Source organism: Tinamus guttatus, unplaced genomic scaffold (assembly GCF_059628265.1).
Source record: "Tinamus guttatus ecotype Peru unplaced genomic scaffold, ASM5962826v1 Tinamus_guttatus_pri_ptg000008l, whole genome shotgun sequence".
Taxonomy (NCBI): Eukaryota; Metazoa; Chordata; class Aves; order Tinamiformes; family Tinamidae; genus Tinamus; species Tinamus guttatus.
This window is the reverse complement of record NW_028288542.1, coordinates 3,161,804-3,180,811: the sequence shown is the minus strand read 5'-3', so window position 1 is coordinate 3,180,811 and position 19,008 is coordinate 3,161,804. Positions and strand designations below refer to the sequence as shown.

Below are 19,008 nucleotides of genomic sequence, written 5' to 3'. Positions count from 1 at the left end.
AGATACTACTACTGGAAAAGACAGCACTTTGGCATGGAAATTACTTCAGAAAACCTTTGAGATTAAGTCACACTATCCTTTGCTCCAACAATACCACTTTTCATAGAAAGATTTGTTAAGAAATGCTGTGCTGTCTGCTGTGATTTAATCTTGGAAATGATTCGTATGTGGTGGCTACTTTAACATTACAAGTTAAAGAGCGTGTAGAATATGCAGAAGTGGGTAAAGGAGCCTGACGCCTGCACTTGGCCCCAAATCGCAGGCATTCAGACCCTCATTGTGTCTGTCCAGCACTGAAGTACTGGGCGACTATGACCAAGCCAGCAATATAAGGGGACAAGGAATGAGAGCAGACAAATCCCCTTCCACTTCTGAAAACACATCTAGGAAAAACCCAGGGATGACTTTGTGTTGTATCATTCCTTTCACTGAGACTTGGGTCTTACAGTGTTTTTCAGTTTGTATCGAATGGCCCTACAGCCAGCAGGGAACTCATGATCTAAGTCGTCACGTACAGAGCTCACAGTTTGCGAGCACTGACGAAACGATGGGATCCTCCTGCACAGTAAAACGCGGCTCTTGCACCACTGCCAGTGATGACAGCTCGGTAAGAAAATAAAGGAAAACTGGGAGCCTCTAACCTATGGCGTATTCTGTGGGAAAACACACCCTGTGCCCCAGAAAAGGCCAGGGAGACAATCTGGTGTAGATCACTTCACATGCAGCGATTTCAATACAGAGAGGATGCTAAGTTCATTCCCAAAGTTACCTTTTCCCTCTTGCTTTAAACTTCTCAAAATGAAGCCTAGGAGTCAGGCTGGAATGTGTGAAGCTTCCAAAGGAGGAAGAAAATTGCTGATTAGGCAAAAGGTTTTGATTCTTTCCTTTTTTTAAAAAAAATAAAAATTCTGAGACAGAGGAAAACAGCAAAGGGAATGAGAACATGAATGTCCAAATATTAAAGCAAACATTGTTGCAGAGACAAATGTTAGGCAAATGCTGCATACTATATATATGTATAATCAACAGAACGCAGCCATGGCCTTTTTTGCACTTTCTTGTTACTTGGCATTTGACAATCTACTGCCAAATCGTAAGTACAATTACTGAGATTAGGCAACTGTTTCTACTGCGAGAGTAAAGTGGATTCAAATTTCTGGCAAAGCTCAATTACCCTACAGCAAATCAATCAAATATGTGTGCAGCAAGCAGTGAAATAGCACAGATGTCATCTCACTGTTCTTGGATGAGCATGATTTTTCTGCTTTTTGAAAATTTACAAGTAGCATGAGGCAGTATTTACAATGTTCGCATTATACAGGAGATAAAATGGACCCTATCAGCGTGATTTAGAAGTGCAGAAAACAGTGTTTAGCGTATATGAAGCAGTAAATAATGTTCATGCATTACTAGTAATCTGCTGTTCTTTATAGGCACTGAGATCCATGATACCAGTTCAGCACTATATCCTCTTCGGTTCAGCCTGCAGAGGCAATCATGCACTGAGCCATTTGCAAACTCGACAGCCAAACCTAATTCCTGCGTGCTCAGGACACTGCATATTCATCGTGAATGTCACTTAACCAGGAACACGGCTCCGTTCCAGTGACATTGTTCTGAACTGTGCAAATAAAAGCCTACCCTGGGACTTGTTTAATACCTACATGGAAACAAGCCAATTACTTGGAAAATTATGCATTGTTCCAAGGGTCTCTTTATGCACTATTGTTATGACCAGTATAAAACCGCATTTGTGGTCACAAAATTCTGAAATATGGACCTTCTATCACACTTTAATAAGATTTCCTATTCATTCCAGCCCTATGCATGTTAGCATAAAAAATACCAGGGACATTTTAGCCTATTTAGCAGCAGCCAGGCAAGAAAGGATGCCACAGAATTTCTCTCGTTTGGAACAGATACCCTTGGCTTCCAACAAGTGTCCATATAATTACAAGAATTTTTGCTATTGTTTGCCATGTTCACAGAGCTGAAGCAGAACTGGGCAAAGAATTTCTATGGACTGTTTGAAGCCAACTTTGAAAACCCTCTTTTTTAAAAAAACAATGTATTGATGCTTTTTATTGTTATAAAGAATAATTTCTGCTTTTACCATTACCTGCGTTGTTACTTAGCTGTGGTTACTGTAAATACATTTATTTTTACGTGGCAAACAATCCAAGTCCAAAACTTGACTAAAGTGAGACAAAGTTCTGAGAGAATATCAAGTCAACCTGAAAACAAAATTAAAATTGTAATTTAATAAATCAAAAGAAAACAATTCACTGCCACTGATAAGGCACATATAACAATCAACAGAAACGAAAACAGCATCTTAAACATTCCTCAAGTTGATTCTAACTACAGTTGCACAGAATCATACTTTGAAGCATTAAAGGCATTTAAAAATTTTTATTTTGCGTATCCAAAACACAATTGTTACAAAAAAGTCTTCTAGAAACATAGAATGTTTAAATGCTTAAATATGATAATTTAATGTAAACCAAAACCCTTTAAAATGTGTAATACTGTAATCAGAGGTTATTTAAAACCAGTAAAGCCAGAACAACCTCCATGGATGTTAAACATCATCTAAGCAAACATTTAATTTCCATAATTCCTTAAACAATGACATCCCTACTGAACTCAGTTATTAGTAAGTAACTTGTCTTACTCTTTATAAAAGATGAAATTCAATTTTATAATTGAAAATGGAGAAGGCAGCATCCTGACTCTACACTAGCAAAGCCAATACTGCTGTCAGACATGTAGAACATTCAAAGAGGTAAAACTGTAAATTTATAATATTTACTGCATGACAATTCAGTTCAAAACTAATAACAATCATTGAGTGCACTGGGAAAAAAAATGCTGCATAAAAAACACTGTAAAAGAAATTTTATTTTCCAATCAGATCAGAAAAGCCAGCTACAAGATTAAAAAGTTTATTTTCCTACTTTTAACAACAACAACAAAAAAATGTAATTTGACATTATTCAAAGATGGAGAAAGCTGCTCATGGAAATATGATAATGGCCCACATGAAAGTTTAATTCTGAAAACATATTCACTAAGACCTTAGTTTATCAACCAAAATTGCTTGTGTACATGAATGGGGAAAAAAGCCCAGCCCGGTAAGTGGTAATCACAAATCCTTTACCATTTTTTTATTTTTTGGAGAACAAGCATCATTTTTGTATTTTAAGCAAAAATACCTACAGGATGTAACAACATATTCTCACTAGGAACCAGAACATAAGCCCATGAAACAGCTAACGGAATACAGGCTGCTGGAAACCTCTCAGTGCTGGCTCACCTCCAACCCAGGGTGCCACGTCCAGGGCCGGAGCTGCTGAAGGACTCGGCGTGAACACGACGATCTCTGCCCATTTCCCACACCCAGCCCTGGCCTGGCCTGGCCTGCGCGGCCGGCACCGCTCCGGCAGGGAGAGCTGGCCAGGAGCTCTGTCCCAGGTGCCTCCCCGCGCTGAGTGGAGCACGTGGTTTTGGTCACGCCTGGCCAGAGCCCATTAACTGCTGCTCACTACAAGAGGAGATTGAACTTCTACCGCCAGCAATTTCTGACTTTCCACAAGAGCCACTTCAAAAGAAAAGGTCAGACAGCTCAAAGACGAGGCCCAGGCAATTCTTTCTGCAATTGCCCAAAACCAACTCTACTTATCTGCCCAACATCTCTTTCCACAAATAATAAAAAGTGGATTTCTTTTCTAAAACAAAAGCTGGGTCTAGATGTCATGCTACTTTACTGTAGCAACTGAAAAAGATCCTTGGTAGACAACTTAACCTGCTCTTTGCCAAAAACGAGGATGAAGTCACTCACAGGACCCTTACTTCATTTGCAAATACTTTGTATAAATTTTTACAGAGGTATGTCTATACACTCAACCCAGTGCAGCCATGTATTTGTTTGCAGCAGTTTTCTGTAAAATTCCTTAGGGAAGACCCCGAAAGCGCACACTGCATAAGAACACCTTCATGGAAGACTCTTAGATCAATGCCCCATGCGACACAAGCCTCAAGGGCAGATGACAGAAATGAGTGCATGACACTAAAAGGCAGTGGTGCTCTGCTTGAGGCCTTTGGAACAGTCTGGTTTTCTGGCACTTTAAGCAGGCCAGTTTAGCACTGCAGTTCTTTAGGGATAAATATACTTTGGTTAGTGTTAGCTGAGTAGTAGAATAGAGACAGTATTAAAGCTAAAGACATGTGACCTGGGTGTTGACAACAAGAGAGCCAAAAAACAAATGTTCACAAGCTCAGCTGACTAGTGAACTCTTGCTTCAGTTATGGAAAAAGGCACAGCCAGGCCACAGCTTGCAGCTGCTTAACCACCAGCAGTTTCTAAACCAGGGGTTGAAATTTTATACAAGCATCTAGTTTACCTTGCATTGAACCTAACAGAAATCCATACCTCTTCAGCCTCCAAGTGACTCCAAATCTATGCTTTGGGAGATGCCTGCACTGTGTCCCTGAGCTACAACACGGTGGGCCCTCACCCTGCTGCACTCTGTGAGGCAGACTCCAGAGCTCACAGCACACAAGCTGTGAAGCCAGTCTCGACTGTCACGCCGAGCAGCACTTCCTGCTCTGCTTAACACATGTGAAATCACTCCATGCACCTATAGCCTAAAAGCTGTGGAGGGAAGTAAAAACACAACTTTATGCTGTGAATGGAGTGCACTTAAAGAATTCATGTCATTAATAGAAGTACATTTTTCTCTGAAACAACGGAAAACTAATGTACTTCTATTTCCTTAAAACAAAGTTAATTCTTGCAACAGAGCACCTGGTTGAAAGGGATAAGCAATAAAGTTGCTGAAAAAAAAGGTACCAAAGGTTTCTGTAATGGATTTCCATAGCCATCAATAGAAGGTGCAAGCAAACACAACAGGATTAGGGAGGGGGATATTTATTTATTAGTGGGAAGGAAGCAGGGAAGGGAAAGGAGGAAAATAATTCTAATAATAAAAAAGAACAAAACAAAACCAAAACACACACACTCCCAATGCTTTCCCTCTTCTTTTTAAAAGGGAAGTATTACCTTAGGATTCATGTTATGGACAACAGATGAAATCCTGGTCCCAGTGAAGACTATTGGAGCTTTGGTATCTACTTGCAAGTGAACAAGATTTTATCAACTCTATTACTACTATTAGTTACAGGTGCATATTAACATATGCATATACCTCATCTCTAGGATTCATTAGTAAGAATAGAAAGGAAAACTGAGAGGAAAACCCGAACACACGAAAGACTGTACTCCTAAATTCTCTAATTTCTATCTCGAGCAACTAGCTTCAGGTACAGAACTTTGAGGTGTAGTGGCAAAAGCTTTAGAACACATCCCCTCTGTGTAATTAGGACTGAAATTATTGCTATTAAACCAGCATACACAGCTGACATCCTGGTTTATACCCAAAGGCAAAATGCTCTCAGCCTTCAGGCCTAGGATATGGTGGAGCAAGTTACAAAGACCCAAGTGAAAAAAAAAGAAACCAAATAGGCAAGAGAGCCTACTGCAAAATTAGTCCCTTTAGTGTAAAAACTTCCTGCAAAATTGCTTTAGAATTCCCTGCTTCACACAACCCTGACAGTTTGTAGCAAGAAGGGAAGGGGATTACACAAATCTGTAGGAAATGTACACAACCATCAGAATAAGTGACACCCCTCAAAGTGGAGGTACTTTTGAGAAGTATGACAGAGCACAACGTTTGTACCTGCACCATACTCTCTATACAGATTCCTGAACTTGAAGACCTGCTGTAGGAAGGAAGAAAATTATAATAATTAAAAAAAAAAAATCAACCAAAACCATAAATGAACCCAAACCAAAAAGTTCATTATACAAGTCCATTAAATTACAGAAACATGTAATAAGCCAAGATAAAGTGCTACAAAATGATTAGTAGTTTTTAAAAGAAGTCCACAGCGCTCTTCTTGCTTTATTTAATACTGGTGTTAACAGGAGTCAGTTCAATTGCCCCGGCTGAACTGCAATTCACAATGTCATCATACTGGGGGGGCGGATCCAAGTGCTGCTCAGCCTCGCTCCTCACACTGATTTCACCAGTGGCTTCCTCATACGAAGGAGGAGGGTCGCAGTTCGACAGCCGGGTGGATATCGAGTCTGACCGCCCGTCCGCAAAGCTCAGGCCTCCTGGAGAAAGGCCACTGACTTCATACATTTCCTCCTGTGGGGAATGAACAAGGCTGAGGGGCTGCGGGAGGGCCCCTCTGCTGTCAGCCGCAGCACCGTCGCCCGGCACGTCGTGGCCTCCCCGACGCAGGTACACCGACTGCCGACGCATTTTCTTTTTAAACAGGCACCTCCATATGACAAAGATGACAATGAGGATAACAAAAAGGCCAATGATTAATGGAAATGCAAGGTAAAATGAATACCAGGTATGTCCTGTGTTACTTTCTCCTTGAAGTCCATTTTTGTAGACTTTCCAGAACTCCTTCTAGAAGAGCAAGAGAGGATAAGTCAGAAACTAAAAGACAATTAAAACACACGTTAATCAACTTGCTTGAAATGAATAAGGAGAAAAAAAGAAAAAAAAAAAGTATTCATGATCAGAACGAGAACCAGTACAGATAAGCATACAAAAGAAATTCCCAAGTTTCTTTGTGATACAGTTACTGATACAGAGGGTTTTTTTCCCCTTTAAGTCAACTTCTCACTGCCTGAGACATTTCTGTATCAGCACTTAATGTCTTCAAATCTGCAGCAGAACAGGAATAGGTAAAAAATATAATCAGCATGCACCTCAACTGTGGAACCAAAATTATATATTTCTTTTTTAATTTAATTATAATAGTACAGTAATATGATTTGCCAGGGGATGTTTTAGAATAGTTGAACATTTTGGCTAAGAATAACTGGGTTGTGATCTCATAATTCAGATTTCCTCACTCTCCAAAAAAGCAATAACTGTCAGCTTACTTTGAGTTGTTTCAATTTCCTGTTTATAGTTAAAAATAGCTTTGTTAATATGAGAATATCACACACGCAGAGCTTCATACATTGCATAAAATTGGGAACTCGGCTATAGATAAATGGAATGAAGTGAAAATATCAACAAGGCAAAACAAAAAGATGAAAGGGAACATTAGTACTTGAAAACACTTTTGGCTATATTACTAATGTGCATTGACACAAAGAATTGCACAAAGAATCATGTCACCATCCAACTCTCCCTGCAGTGAATGTTATGTCAAACTAGTTCAAAGAAAAGCTTATCCTATCTCAAAAAGTAGTCATCCTCACCTGCAACAAAAGATCCCTCTTACCAAGATGGATTTTCACTAGTTTATAGGAATGCGTGATTCAAAACAAACAAAACCCAAAAAACCTATTCCAGAAATACTGAACTTGAACTAAAGTGTAGCGATCTGCCTCTTCATATTCATGCCGGCATCTATTTTACATGACACCACATATCTCACATGCAAAAATATATAAAGGACTCGCTAAGAAAACTAATAGAGTCATTACTCAGTTATTAGCAAGTGTTTTGGTTCAGGTTGTGGACCAACTGGTTTTACGCACAAGCAAATTTTATCCCATCAAATCCCATCAAATTTTACCAGTTCAGGACTGCTGCCACATGAATGAACCCCATTAAATAGGTACCTCTGACACACTGATCTCTGAGACAGCTTCAGCGCAGAAGCAGCTTTGCCCTTCTAGCCTGGAGGCTGAGCCTGCCCCGTGCTAAACCTGAGCCAGGACACGAGGTGCGAAACACACACTCACGGTGTTTTGGGTCCAAAATGTACAAAGCTAAGAGCTTGTACACGAACTTGCCATTTCATGTACGAGCAGAGCAGTCCCCTGAGAACTCACACAGCTAGGACAAAGGTCTAATTAGTTGTGTCAAATTACCAGCTATTGTGAGAGTCCTTTTCATTTATCAGCTCAATTCTTTATGTAACTAAACTCAGTTTTTTACTTTTTTAACAGTTTATTTCTTTAATTTCTACAGTAATCTGGATTCAACCATGTTTCCTAAATTTACAAGCAAGTCTACATTGCACCTCTTTTATTAAAAGTGAGGTCCGCATCATGGAAATTAAGCCAGGAAGGATGGATTCCAAAGTCACACTCATCTCCCCAGTGGCTTCTCTCTCAACCTAAGGGATCACGTATCCAAGGTCATGCAAGAGGGACATTTGCTGTATGGCGTGGGGAGGGGGTGTCCTACATGACAGTGGCTGGCTGCAGGACCAAGTAACTGTTAGCAGACACACTGTGCTTTGGAGCAGCTGCTTTTGAGCATTGACAGGCACCTGCCTCTTAACATTTCCCTTTCACGTGAGATGCTGTTAATCATGCCCAAGGTAGCAAACTGCATTTCAGGCTGCCTTGTGTAGGCACAGGCAACCATTGGGAAAGAGATAAAAGCAGGGGGACAAAGTCTAATGAGAGCACCATGTTGAATACAGAAGACTTAACAGGTGCGAATAGACAAAGTAAAAGCAAATAAAAAAAAAAGTAGTTGTAAGTTAAAAACTGTACACACTTTTTTTCTTGTAGTGTCACTCAAAAAGAAAATCAAGTTTTGCTTAATCAGATTCAGCTGTGATGCGACTGTTAGCAACTCCAGCACAAATGACAGCAGAAAGTTGCAACAGATGGAAATAATTCTGAAACTACAGGAAGGAGGGAAGCAGACCATACCCTTAAAAGGTTGAAAAGAGAGAGAAGTTAGGTCTGTTTTGACATCAATTCCCAGAATATACTTCAAATACTATGCTATTTGTCATCCCCCAAGGCTTTTACAAATACCTCTCAAAGTACTGAAGGGTACATTTCAAGCCAGAGGAATGCTTTATCAAGTTATGCAAAGGTTGGCCATAGCTTCAGTACCATTCAATATTTTCAATAATGATGGGAAGAAAAAGTTTGCTTACTATATTTGGAGTTGACACCAAGCTGAGTGGAGGGCATCAGAATTCAAAACAAAGAAATCTGAGGAGTTGTTGGCAAGAAAGAGAAATAACTCCATTTCTCTTCATTGAAGCTTCTTAGGCAAGAATGAGTCATTGACCCAGGATGCAGAGCAACTGCATGTAACAACTGAACAGAAACCAACATTGCTATTTCTCCCACACCATGAAAAATTCTGAATTATAAGCACTACTACTGTCCATTAGACACGTAGAAGACTCAAAGACTCTCAACACTGTTCAGAAAAAAAAACTGAATTATGTTTGGAAGCAGGTTTTTGTTTTTACTATCCAACCAACCACCAAGAGAAACAGGATCAAAGCTTTCCTTTGACAGCTACTGCCTCCGTGACCCTGCAGAGCACCTCATCCTCGGCACTACTCCTGGAGGGGAAAACCCACATCGATAGCTCTCCTCAGCTCACTGAAAAGCAGAGAGGCTTCTGCACACCTGATAGGATGCCTGCAAAACCACGTGAGCTACTTTTTGCATGCATGGGTGGGGAGGAAAAGGCCGCGAGGTGGGCAGCAGTGTTTTAGTATTGTTACTCCGTTCATTGTTACTGAATCCCAGCTCAACTGCGCCAATTTTAAATGGACAAACTAACATTTTTTTTTGAAGATCCCTAGGCAGCTAGGAAGATCTTTCATTGCCTATTTCTTTTCCATCTAGTTTGAAAAGTAGATCTTTAGCTGGAATAAATAACAAATGTATTCTTAATTAAAAAAAGAATGAAGAAAAAAGGTTTATTAGAATTATTATTGCTATTGTTTTCAACTGGAACCAAGCTTTCCACTTCACTGTCCTGCTGCCTCAGCAGCACCACAGGAGTAAAATACAGTTCTTGTTTCTGTGGACAAATTTGTCAAGATTTCCTGAAAGCCAGCTGATACACTGGGCAGGGATGTATCATTTTAGGGGCTCCACAGAAAGGTACTTTTGTTGAAAACGAAGAAATACAGTTTTTCCCTTGCTAATGTATTATGTGTTGGAGGCAGTACAGGAAATAGTAACCTCACACCAGAGAGTAAGTTGCGGTCGGTATTTTAATAACATCTCTCCATTTTACTGTCTGCTTAGCTTTATCTGCTAGAGCAAATGCCTCTGCAGCTTCTTGGGAAAGCTGAACCACCTGTGTTTCTTCTTCTCACTCTGCCACATGGCAAAGTGGCAGCCACGCAGGTTTGCTGAACACCAGGCAGCTAGTTCAGAGGGTGGCAGAATCTGTGCATGTGCGAGGAGGGTGTCAATGGTGTGAGTGGTCAGGTGCATAAACACCTTAAGGTAGGAGTTTAAACTGCTCTAAGGATCAAAGTATATAATTAGTGTCTACTTTCATTTACAAGCAAGGGAAAACAAATACCAAAACCTCCCTCAAAAACGCCCTCAAAATTGTAGTACTTCAGGATTAAATCTACCTTACAAAGACACCTGTACGAGGTGAAAGTAATATTAATATACTTGTTTAGTCCAATTATAAAAACCTTCTCGGTTTAAATTTTCCTCTTCAAAAAGAAAAACAAGAAGCACTAAAGTACCAAACACAAAGTTTCCAGCCTGCATTTTTGTAAGCCAAATAGCAAAGAGAACCACAAAGACTGTTAGTTCCAGACAGAATTCACAGGAACCACAAAAAGCTACTACTTAAGTTCAAGTTACTCAAGCTCATCTTCCAAGCAGCCTCCCCTCTACTGGGCCAGCACACAACTATGCTACATTGCAAAGGAAAGACACACCATGACCCACCTGGTCAAAGTCAAATAATGCCCATAACCTAGTAAAAAACATGGAGAACTCTCATGATTTGCACAGTCTTACAAATGGCTATGACAAAATGGAGGGGAAGAGGGAAGAAAAAAAAAAGCAGAAAACCCAGAAAGGAGTTACAGAATTAAAACAGAAAGTTAAAGAGTAATTTAAAAGTTGGAAATCTTACATCAAATACCCCTTCTGTAGTTGCCTATCTCCTAATCCAATCACAAAGAGGACTTTCTACTTCATAAAATTATTAACTTGTGATTTATGAAGACACTCCAGTAATCATTTACCCCAAAGCACTGCTTAGCTGGGAATACAAGGCATGTATGACCTTAAAAGGCTGCAAAACAAAGTTAAGGAGGCCACAGAATGAGATAATTGCAGTGGAAAACACACAGAAAATATCTAATGTATATTCTCGCCAAGAAGCGCTTTTCTGCACATTTCTTATTGCTTATGCCACAGCAGTTTGAAACAGAAGCGAAACAAGACCCCAAACAAAATGAAGGACATTACACCTGAAAGGACAGTTATGGCCAATTTGCCCATCAGAACTTTTCCAGTGCATTCCTAATACTTCACTATCACTGTCTATTCAGAATACAGTCTGCACTTAGCCAACTACATCCGCACACCGTACCCAATACGTGATGCACACAAAAAGTTAAGCTGATGGGAGTGACACCATGCTGAGACTGCGAGTGGAGGTTTTGCTACATTCTGGCAACCTCAAACAGCTCCTGGACAATGTTCTCACTTGTTTTAAGGGCAGACTAACATCAAGCCAGTTAGAGGAGTGCTTGATATTCAGCAGGTAGAGGGTACACACAAAGCAGTAACAGCAAGTGAGTGCATGGGCTGCTCTCATCTAGTCTGTCCCGAGTTTCACGTGGCAGGTGTCTCTTTGCCAGATGAACATCCGGCACTCACAACTAGATACATGCTGATGCTAAAAAAGCTTTATTTAATCACTTCTAGAAAGGCTCCACTGTAGACCAATGAAGATGATTAAGGGACTGCAGCATCTATCATATGAGGAAAGACTAAGCAAGTGGGGCCAGTTTATCCTGGAGAAGTTCAAGAGGGGATCTGATCAATATATACAAATACCTGAGGGGAGAATGTAAAGAGAATTGGGGCAAACTCTTCTCAGTGGTGGCCAGTGACAGGACAAGAGGTAATGGGTATAAATTAAAACACAGAAAATCCCATCTCCATGTGAGGAAGAGCTTCTTTACTGTGAGGGTGACAGAGCCCTGGAACAGGCTGCCCAGAGAGGTTGTGGAGTCTCCTTCTCTGGAGATCTTCCAAACCCGCCTGGACGCCACCCTGTGCCACGTGCTCCGGGTGTCCCTGCTGGAGCAGGGGGGTTGGACTAGATGATCTCTAGAGGTCCCTTCCAACCTTAACCATTCTGGGATTCTGTGAACAAAACCTTTCACAACTGGTCAGTGATCACACACAATGCTACCATTTCTGCAGACTACAGATATTACATATGAACAGCTTTACATGTCAGCCCCAAGGTCCATGGAGGCCACTCTTCCCTCTGATGATCAAGGGTTGCAAAAGGAGAGTACAAACACAAGCAGATAGCAGTACAGTTTTCAAGTATTTCAAGAATTTCATTAGCTAAAATTGGCCCCTTCACTCAAAAACCCTAGACTGATTTATCTTCCATTCATTTATATCATGCTCAACCTTACCAGCTCCTAGCATCCAAGACATCCTGTGGCAAGGCAGCCCGTATGTCCTAGCTGCTGTCAGAAGAAGGGCTTCTGTTTGTGTTGAACATGCACCTTCTGCTTTCCTATCAGAAGGATGGCAAGAAAGTGCCATCATGATATCTGCCTAGCCTCTTCATGCTCCTCCCAGACATTGGTCACATCTTCCACGATTTAATTCTTTTCAAATCTAATTGTTGTTTATATAAAGTCTTTTCATATCTTTGATCATTTGTCACCCTTTTCTGAGTCTTATTTAGCTTCTACATTGCTTTCTAAGAACTAGAGAGACCAGAGCTGTATACTTGCACATCCTCAATGCAGCGGCACAATGGCGTAACTATGTTATCCACTCAGTCCCTATTCCTTTTTAGGATTCTTAGCACTGTTCATTTTCCCCCTCTTTTTTTGAATGCTGAGCATTAATTTAAACAATTTTCACATATTCTCTGTAAACTCAGATCTTGCTCCTAGAGAATCATTATAGCCGGAAAAGGCTCAGGATCGAGTCCAACTATAAGGCCTTCAACACCAGGCCTGCTAAATCATGTCCCTACATGCCTCACCTACATGTTTCGTGAACACTGCCAGGGACAGTGACTTTGCCACTTCCCTGGACGGCCTGTTCCAGTGCTTGACTACTCCTTCCGTGGAGAAATTCTTCCTAATATCTAACCTTAACCCACCCTGGCGCAACTTGAGGCCATTTCCTCTTCTCCTATTCATAGTTATTCTGGAGAAGAGATCGACCCGTGCCTCTCTACAGCCTCCTTTTAGGTAGTTGTAGAGTGTGATAAGGTCTCCCCTGAGTCTTCTCTTTTCCAGACTAAACAACTCCAGCTCCCTCAACTGCTCCTCGTAAGCTCCAGCCCCTTCGCCGGCTCTGTTGCTCTTCTTTGGATATGCTCCAGCACCTCCATATCCTTCTTGTAGTGAGCGGCCCAAAACTGAACACAGTATTCGAGATGCAGCCTCACCAGCACCGAGTACAGGGGGATGATCACTTCTCTAGTCCTGCTGGCTACACTGTTCCTGACCCAAGCCAGGCGGCCCTTGGCCTTCTTGGTCACCTGGGCACACTGCTGGTTCATGTTCAACCAACTCTTGCCCAACACAAAGATACAAAAAAGAAAGTGAATGGAGAGGCAATATATTTAGGTTATGCCTTTGCTAGTGGCTTGAATTTCTCATGCTACTTAAGCAAAAGCAATACTGTGTTAAAATTTAATGCAAGGTGTGTCATGGCATGTGCCAGCCTTCATTAGACAATGAGCTGTCATTAGGAATCACCACAGCAAGCCAAGGTTGAGAGGCAAAGCATGTGCGTGCATGCACTTTAAATGTCAGAATGCAGACGCCTTGAAAAGACATCACATGATCAACTGCCTTATTTTAATAAAAAGGAAAGTTCTCATTCCAAGCCTCTCACCTCCCTACGTACGACCTCCAACAAAAAGTTGCCACTTACTTAAATGCTGAATATACCTTTACCATAGACAACATTTTTGATGTACTCATTGAAAGGTGAAATAACATTATCTTTGTAAATTACAAGGAGGTCTACAATGTTCCCTCTGCTATCCTGCCCATTAACCCCTAGACCTGCAAGTACAATTTCTCTGTGCAGGAATACACAACGGATGGATGCTTTTTTTGAAAAGTTTTCTGGGTGACATTTTTAGTAGCAGTGTTTTTTTTTTTTTTTTTTTTTTTTTAAGATTTATCCCCAAATTCATCTCAGTTTCATCCATCCATCCGTTTCATTATTACACATTAAGATATATATATTTTGAGTGCATTGCATTAAATACGTCAGACAGCACAACCAAATGCCTGTGTGCCATTTTTATTTATTGGGAGGCAACTTAAGTCATATTGGGTGTGATCTGCAGACACTGCTACAGAAGCACTTGCCCACAAGGCTCTTCGAAGGGCTTCAAACAACGTCTTAAATGTCTAAATCTGGCATATTGAAGATTTCTGCATATAGACTTGCACAACAATTCTGTGTGGCTGGGATCTGCTTTAGCAGAGAACTCCACTGAGGTTAATAAATTACTGCCCTTGCATAACATATGACAACATCGAAATTCTTATTCTTGCACTGTTTTAAATCAGTGCTGCTTGTCAAGACTGTCTGGGGGCCTGCAGATGTTAACTTCAAGTAAGTCACTTTTCTTTCTGCAGATTTTTGACTATTAATAGCCTGAGCACCAAACATTTTGTCTAACTACACAAGCACATAGGATTCAATGGCATATTTAGAAAGGAATGCTTTGTGTATTTCACACATTTCATGTGAGTATATTCTGTAAACATGCTGCTCCCTAAGCAATGGAATAAACCAAGATTTGTGCCCTTTGCTTCTAAATCTTCTCCATTAAAAGCCCCAATCACATAATTTCTTTTCTAGGTCAGAGCTAAGTGTGTGATGATAGAAAAACCAGCACAAATGTCTAGTTGGTACAGAATGGATATTGACAAAATTTTGTCCATTCTTCCCGAAGCAGAGGTATTATTTTAGGTTCTTTTTCTTCCCATCTGTCATTTTTCACAGAATTTGTAACAGCTTCATTACCTCTGGGATTTCTGCCCCCTTTGAAATCTGGATTAATTGGCTGAAGGTTTGAAAACTCTGCAGTCTCTCCTTCTCCATGTAAACCTCATTTGCTTAAAGGCGCAGGCCAAAAAGAAAAACAAATGTAGTATAAAGTTGTGAAAGCGCATGAGCACCTAACACAGCTCAGCTAGGTGTACTGGTTTAGTGTTAATGCACACATGTACAGCAAAACATACCGTCTTTTCCTCATTTTCAAAAGCTTCTCTTGCTTCTTCATAGGTACAGATTTCTTCTCGGCATTCATGCTCTATATCACCTTGCTTTAATTCTTCCAAAAATCTGTTGGCTCTTGGGTATCTTTTTAACACAGAATTGGCCTTGTCCTCTGTTAGGAACACTAAGTAAGAGAGAAGATAACAAAAGTCACTTATAAAAAATATCTGTAACTTCATGGTAATATTGCTCAAAGAACAGGTGCTTTTGGAGGCGGAAGAAGAAAAAAAAAAAGAAAAAAAGGAGCGCCTTGAAAATGTTAGCACAATAGAAGAACTCTTTTTTTTTTTCCCTCCTTTTTCTCCTACTAATCACAGAAAATCTAGGCAGGAATATATATGACAGACCGAGTTCCCCGTTTCTGTATTAGAAAGCATTAAATGCCATGTTAAAATTTTTATTTCAGGATTTAAAACCAGTGCCGAAGGAGGGTACTCAGACACACACTCAAGTGATTTCTTAAACTACAGGTGACAGAATATGAGATATATTTGCTTGAGAACACTCCAGAAAAAATACTGGCAACTGCCCTATAACATCTGTGTGCTCAAAAGTTTTTGAAGATATAAATATTTCTAAATATTATCCAGCCACTAAAGTCATACACGAAAAGAGTTGCATTTATTGAAGTTTAAGCCTAACTCATATGTATATTTGCCTAAGCAATTCTGAAGCTGGTTTTCTACTTTCATTTCAGAAATGTTGCTGAAAGAGTAGCATTTTCAGGGAGCAGAAAAGAGAAAGGAGAACTTAATTCCATCTTAGTCAATCATATGCATAAAACCTATCTTGATACAGCCTTGCCTTACAATTCCAACAACTTATTCCTCAGGAACCAAAACAGTGAATCACATATACTCAGTGAGTCAAAAATATACTTAAAAAAGGAAAGAGAAAAGTGTATTTGCTTTCCTTAGTAGCCTATCTGGGGCAATGTTTCTGTTCAAAGCAAGCTGTGAGTTATCTCATATTTTGACCTTCCACCTTTTCCACCTTCCATCATAAAACTGGAAGACTCCAAAATCTGGAGGACAAAATAGCTTCCAAATTATCTGTAGTGTATGATACAGAAATTCTTCAGCTATTTCAGACCAGGAAGCAAGAAAAGCACACGTGTGAAATGTGTTCATTTGTGTTCATTTGAAATGACTTACCTACGATTTTAGATTTTTAAAGTTTGCTCTTTTCTTTCTTAAGAAAATGTATTTTAAGCATTAAAGAAAAAAGGCTGCAAGTTTATAAAGATTAGCACTATATTCATTTGTTTTCTTACAGGTTAACCATGGTGACTTTCCCAGCAAGGAGGTTACTATCATAATGAGTCTGATCTACTGATCTATTCTACATTAATTTCTGTTTATTCAATATCATGTGCTTACTTTATAAATCATTAAACTTTGTCATCTTCCTTTTACAAAAGATTAAGCACTTAAAGATTAAACTCAGTGATACCAATCAGTCACTCTTATGCTTTCAGTTGAATACAGGATGTGGGTACAAAGCTGTGTGCAAGCCAGGTACTTACAAAACAACCTGCTACACACCAAACAGACCACTTTTACACATGTAATTCCTAGAGGCATATACACACACACACACACACACCACACTACTAGTCACAACCGTACAGTTGCAATTTTGGTCTTCGATAGCACTGCAAGTGAACACACAGGCATTTTTCACTGTGCAAGTTCACTGACTAAATGAATATAAAGTAATGTTCAAAAATCTCTTCCAAAATGCCCAAGTGATCGTCTAAATGTGATATAATCAAGGATTTGTTCATGTCAGGAAGTCTGTACACAGCCAGGCACAGGGATGAACCTCCAGTGCTCAGCCTGCTTCTCAGCTGCTCCTGTGTGCATTCCTGAAGCAGAAAAGGCCAGACACCGTTAGGGGTGTCTGCACGCAAATCACTGAAGAACGGATAATGTGCTTTAAATGAAAAATTTCCCTTCCTTCAGCAGACGAGACCTAGGGAATATCATTGCACAGGCAGAACAAATTTCTGAAAAAAAAAAAAAAAATGGCGATGAGAATAACTAATAAAATTTTGGATTGTATGTGGAGGGAAGAAGGACTGAAAACACAAGTGGCCAAAAATACAATGATTTAAAACTATCAGCTCTCAGAAGCAATACACAAGTCTTTGTTTCTACATTGCAGTTCACCAAAGAAGCAAGCTTCAGAATGAAGGTTTAAAAGCTGGAATGTCATGCAATATTGTGTTGACTACGCATTAGGATGAGTTTCTAGGTTACACTTCAGCATTCCAAGAAGAGCAAAGCATACATCTCTGCCTCAGAAGAGGCTGATGAGCAGTAAAACATAAAAAAGGATACAATATTCATGAATGGCCAATCTATGACTTTTTATTTTTTATTTTTAAATAACAGTACTTTGCAGCCCATGTTCAGAAAGGGCCTCAAGTCTCTGAAGCTACTGTCTCTGAACCCACACATCAGAGACAAAAAGGTCCAATGACGAGAATAAGAAGCATATTATATTCATTCTGATGGGATCTGAGAAATCTCGTGATTAGTTCAGATCAGGAACTGCTTTTGATCTACAAGATTAAAAAAAAAAAAAAAAAAAAAACAACTGCTAGTAAGTTTGTTTTGATTTGGTATTTTCAATGCTTCACAGACTCCCAGTGGCTTGAAATCCTTACTCAGAAATCAATACAAATGTTGCAGAGAAGCACAAAAAAACAGATTACACACTTATCAAAGCAATCTGGATGGAGGCACTAACCAAAAGATATTGATTTCATGAGAATCAGTCATTGCCTGATAAATCACCTAAAAAGAGATAGTGGAACCACAGTTGCAGAAGCCACCATCTTCTTAGTATTCCATGGCCACCATAATGTAGGGACTCACTGTAACTGCACAGAAGCAGGTTAAAAAACCTCTCTGCTTCAAATGCCCATCTAGCCAGACTACAGCATGGCCAAATTCAGTCTAGCTGTTACTATGGGAGGTTAAGATGATTTGGGAAAAAACGCACATGGCAAGATTCAAGTGTGGAACCAGGTTGAAACCTCATTACTAACTTTGTTGAAATAACTAACACAGACAGGATAAGAAAAAAATCAGAGTTACTTTTTTTGGTGTTATCTAAGACAGTCACAAAATATAAATAACTTAAAATCCTTTCATTTGCCCACCGCCCTGCCCTTGTTTTTGGTAGAATATTATGTAAATGTACAACTACCAAATCTAATGCACTGGAGCTCACATTTATTTCTTCAAACATGTTTGCCCTCAGTGCTCCCTGTGTGCCAAGCAACGCTTGGCATTTAGAGTTTTTATGCATCAGAAAGTTACAAAAATACTATTATGAAGTCTTAGTTATGAATTACTGTTATTAAAGGGCATAACACAGCTCAATTTATTACACATTCCCAGGGAAATTTGTGTGCAATCGTAACAGCAATTAGAAACTCAATATGAAACAACCAAAAATGCTGCTAAAGTGATGTATTTGTAAATATGAAAATGTGGAGCATACGTTTTGTTTAATACCCCACCAACTCACCACCATTCATTAAGTTTTATAAAAGCCTAACAGCGCACGTAGTACTGAGCCTATCTTCCTCTGGGAGTTGCATGGTTAAATGCATGTCTGCCTGATGTATCCTATACTTAATAAGAGACATATATGTACTTATGCATAATCCTGTAGTTACAACTGTTACTTGTATGGCTTCTCGAGCC

The 19,008-nt window shown here is 39.8% G+C and overlaps 1 protein-coding gene across 1 annotated transcript in view; it reads right to left on the bottom strand.

The window, feature by feature from the left end:
- Positions 1-5,413: 5,413 nt before the first annotated feature.
- PRRG1 (proline rich and Gla domain 1) overlaps positions 5,414-19,008 on the bottom strand; it is a 28,001-nt gene continuing 14,406 nt past the window's right edge. The window contains exons 3-4 of the mRNA XM_088521775.1: positions 15,253-15,413; positions 5,414-6,485 (exon numbers count right to left, since the gene is read on the bottom strand). Coding sequence (XP_088377901.1) covers positions 5,964-6,485; positions 15,253-15,413 — 683 coding nt within the window. The 3' untranslated portion in view covers positions 5,414-5,963. The remainder of the gene's footprint in view (positions 6,486-15,252; positions 15,414-19,008) is intronic.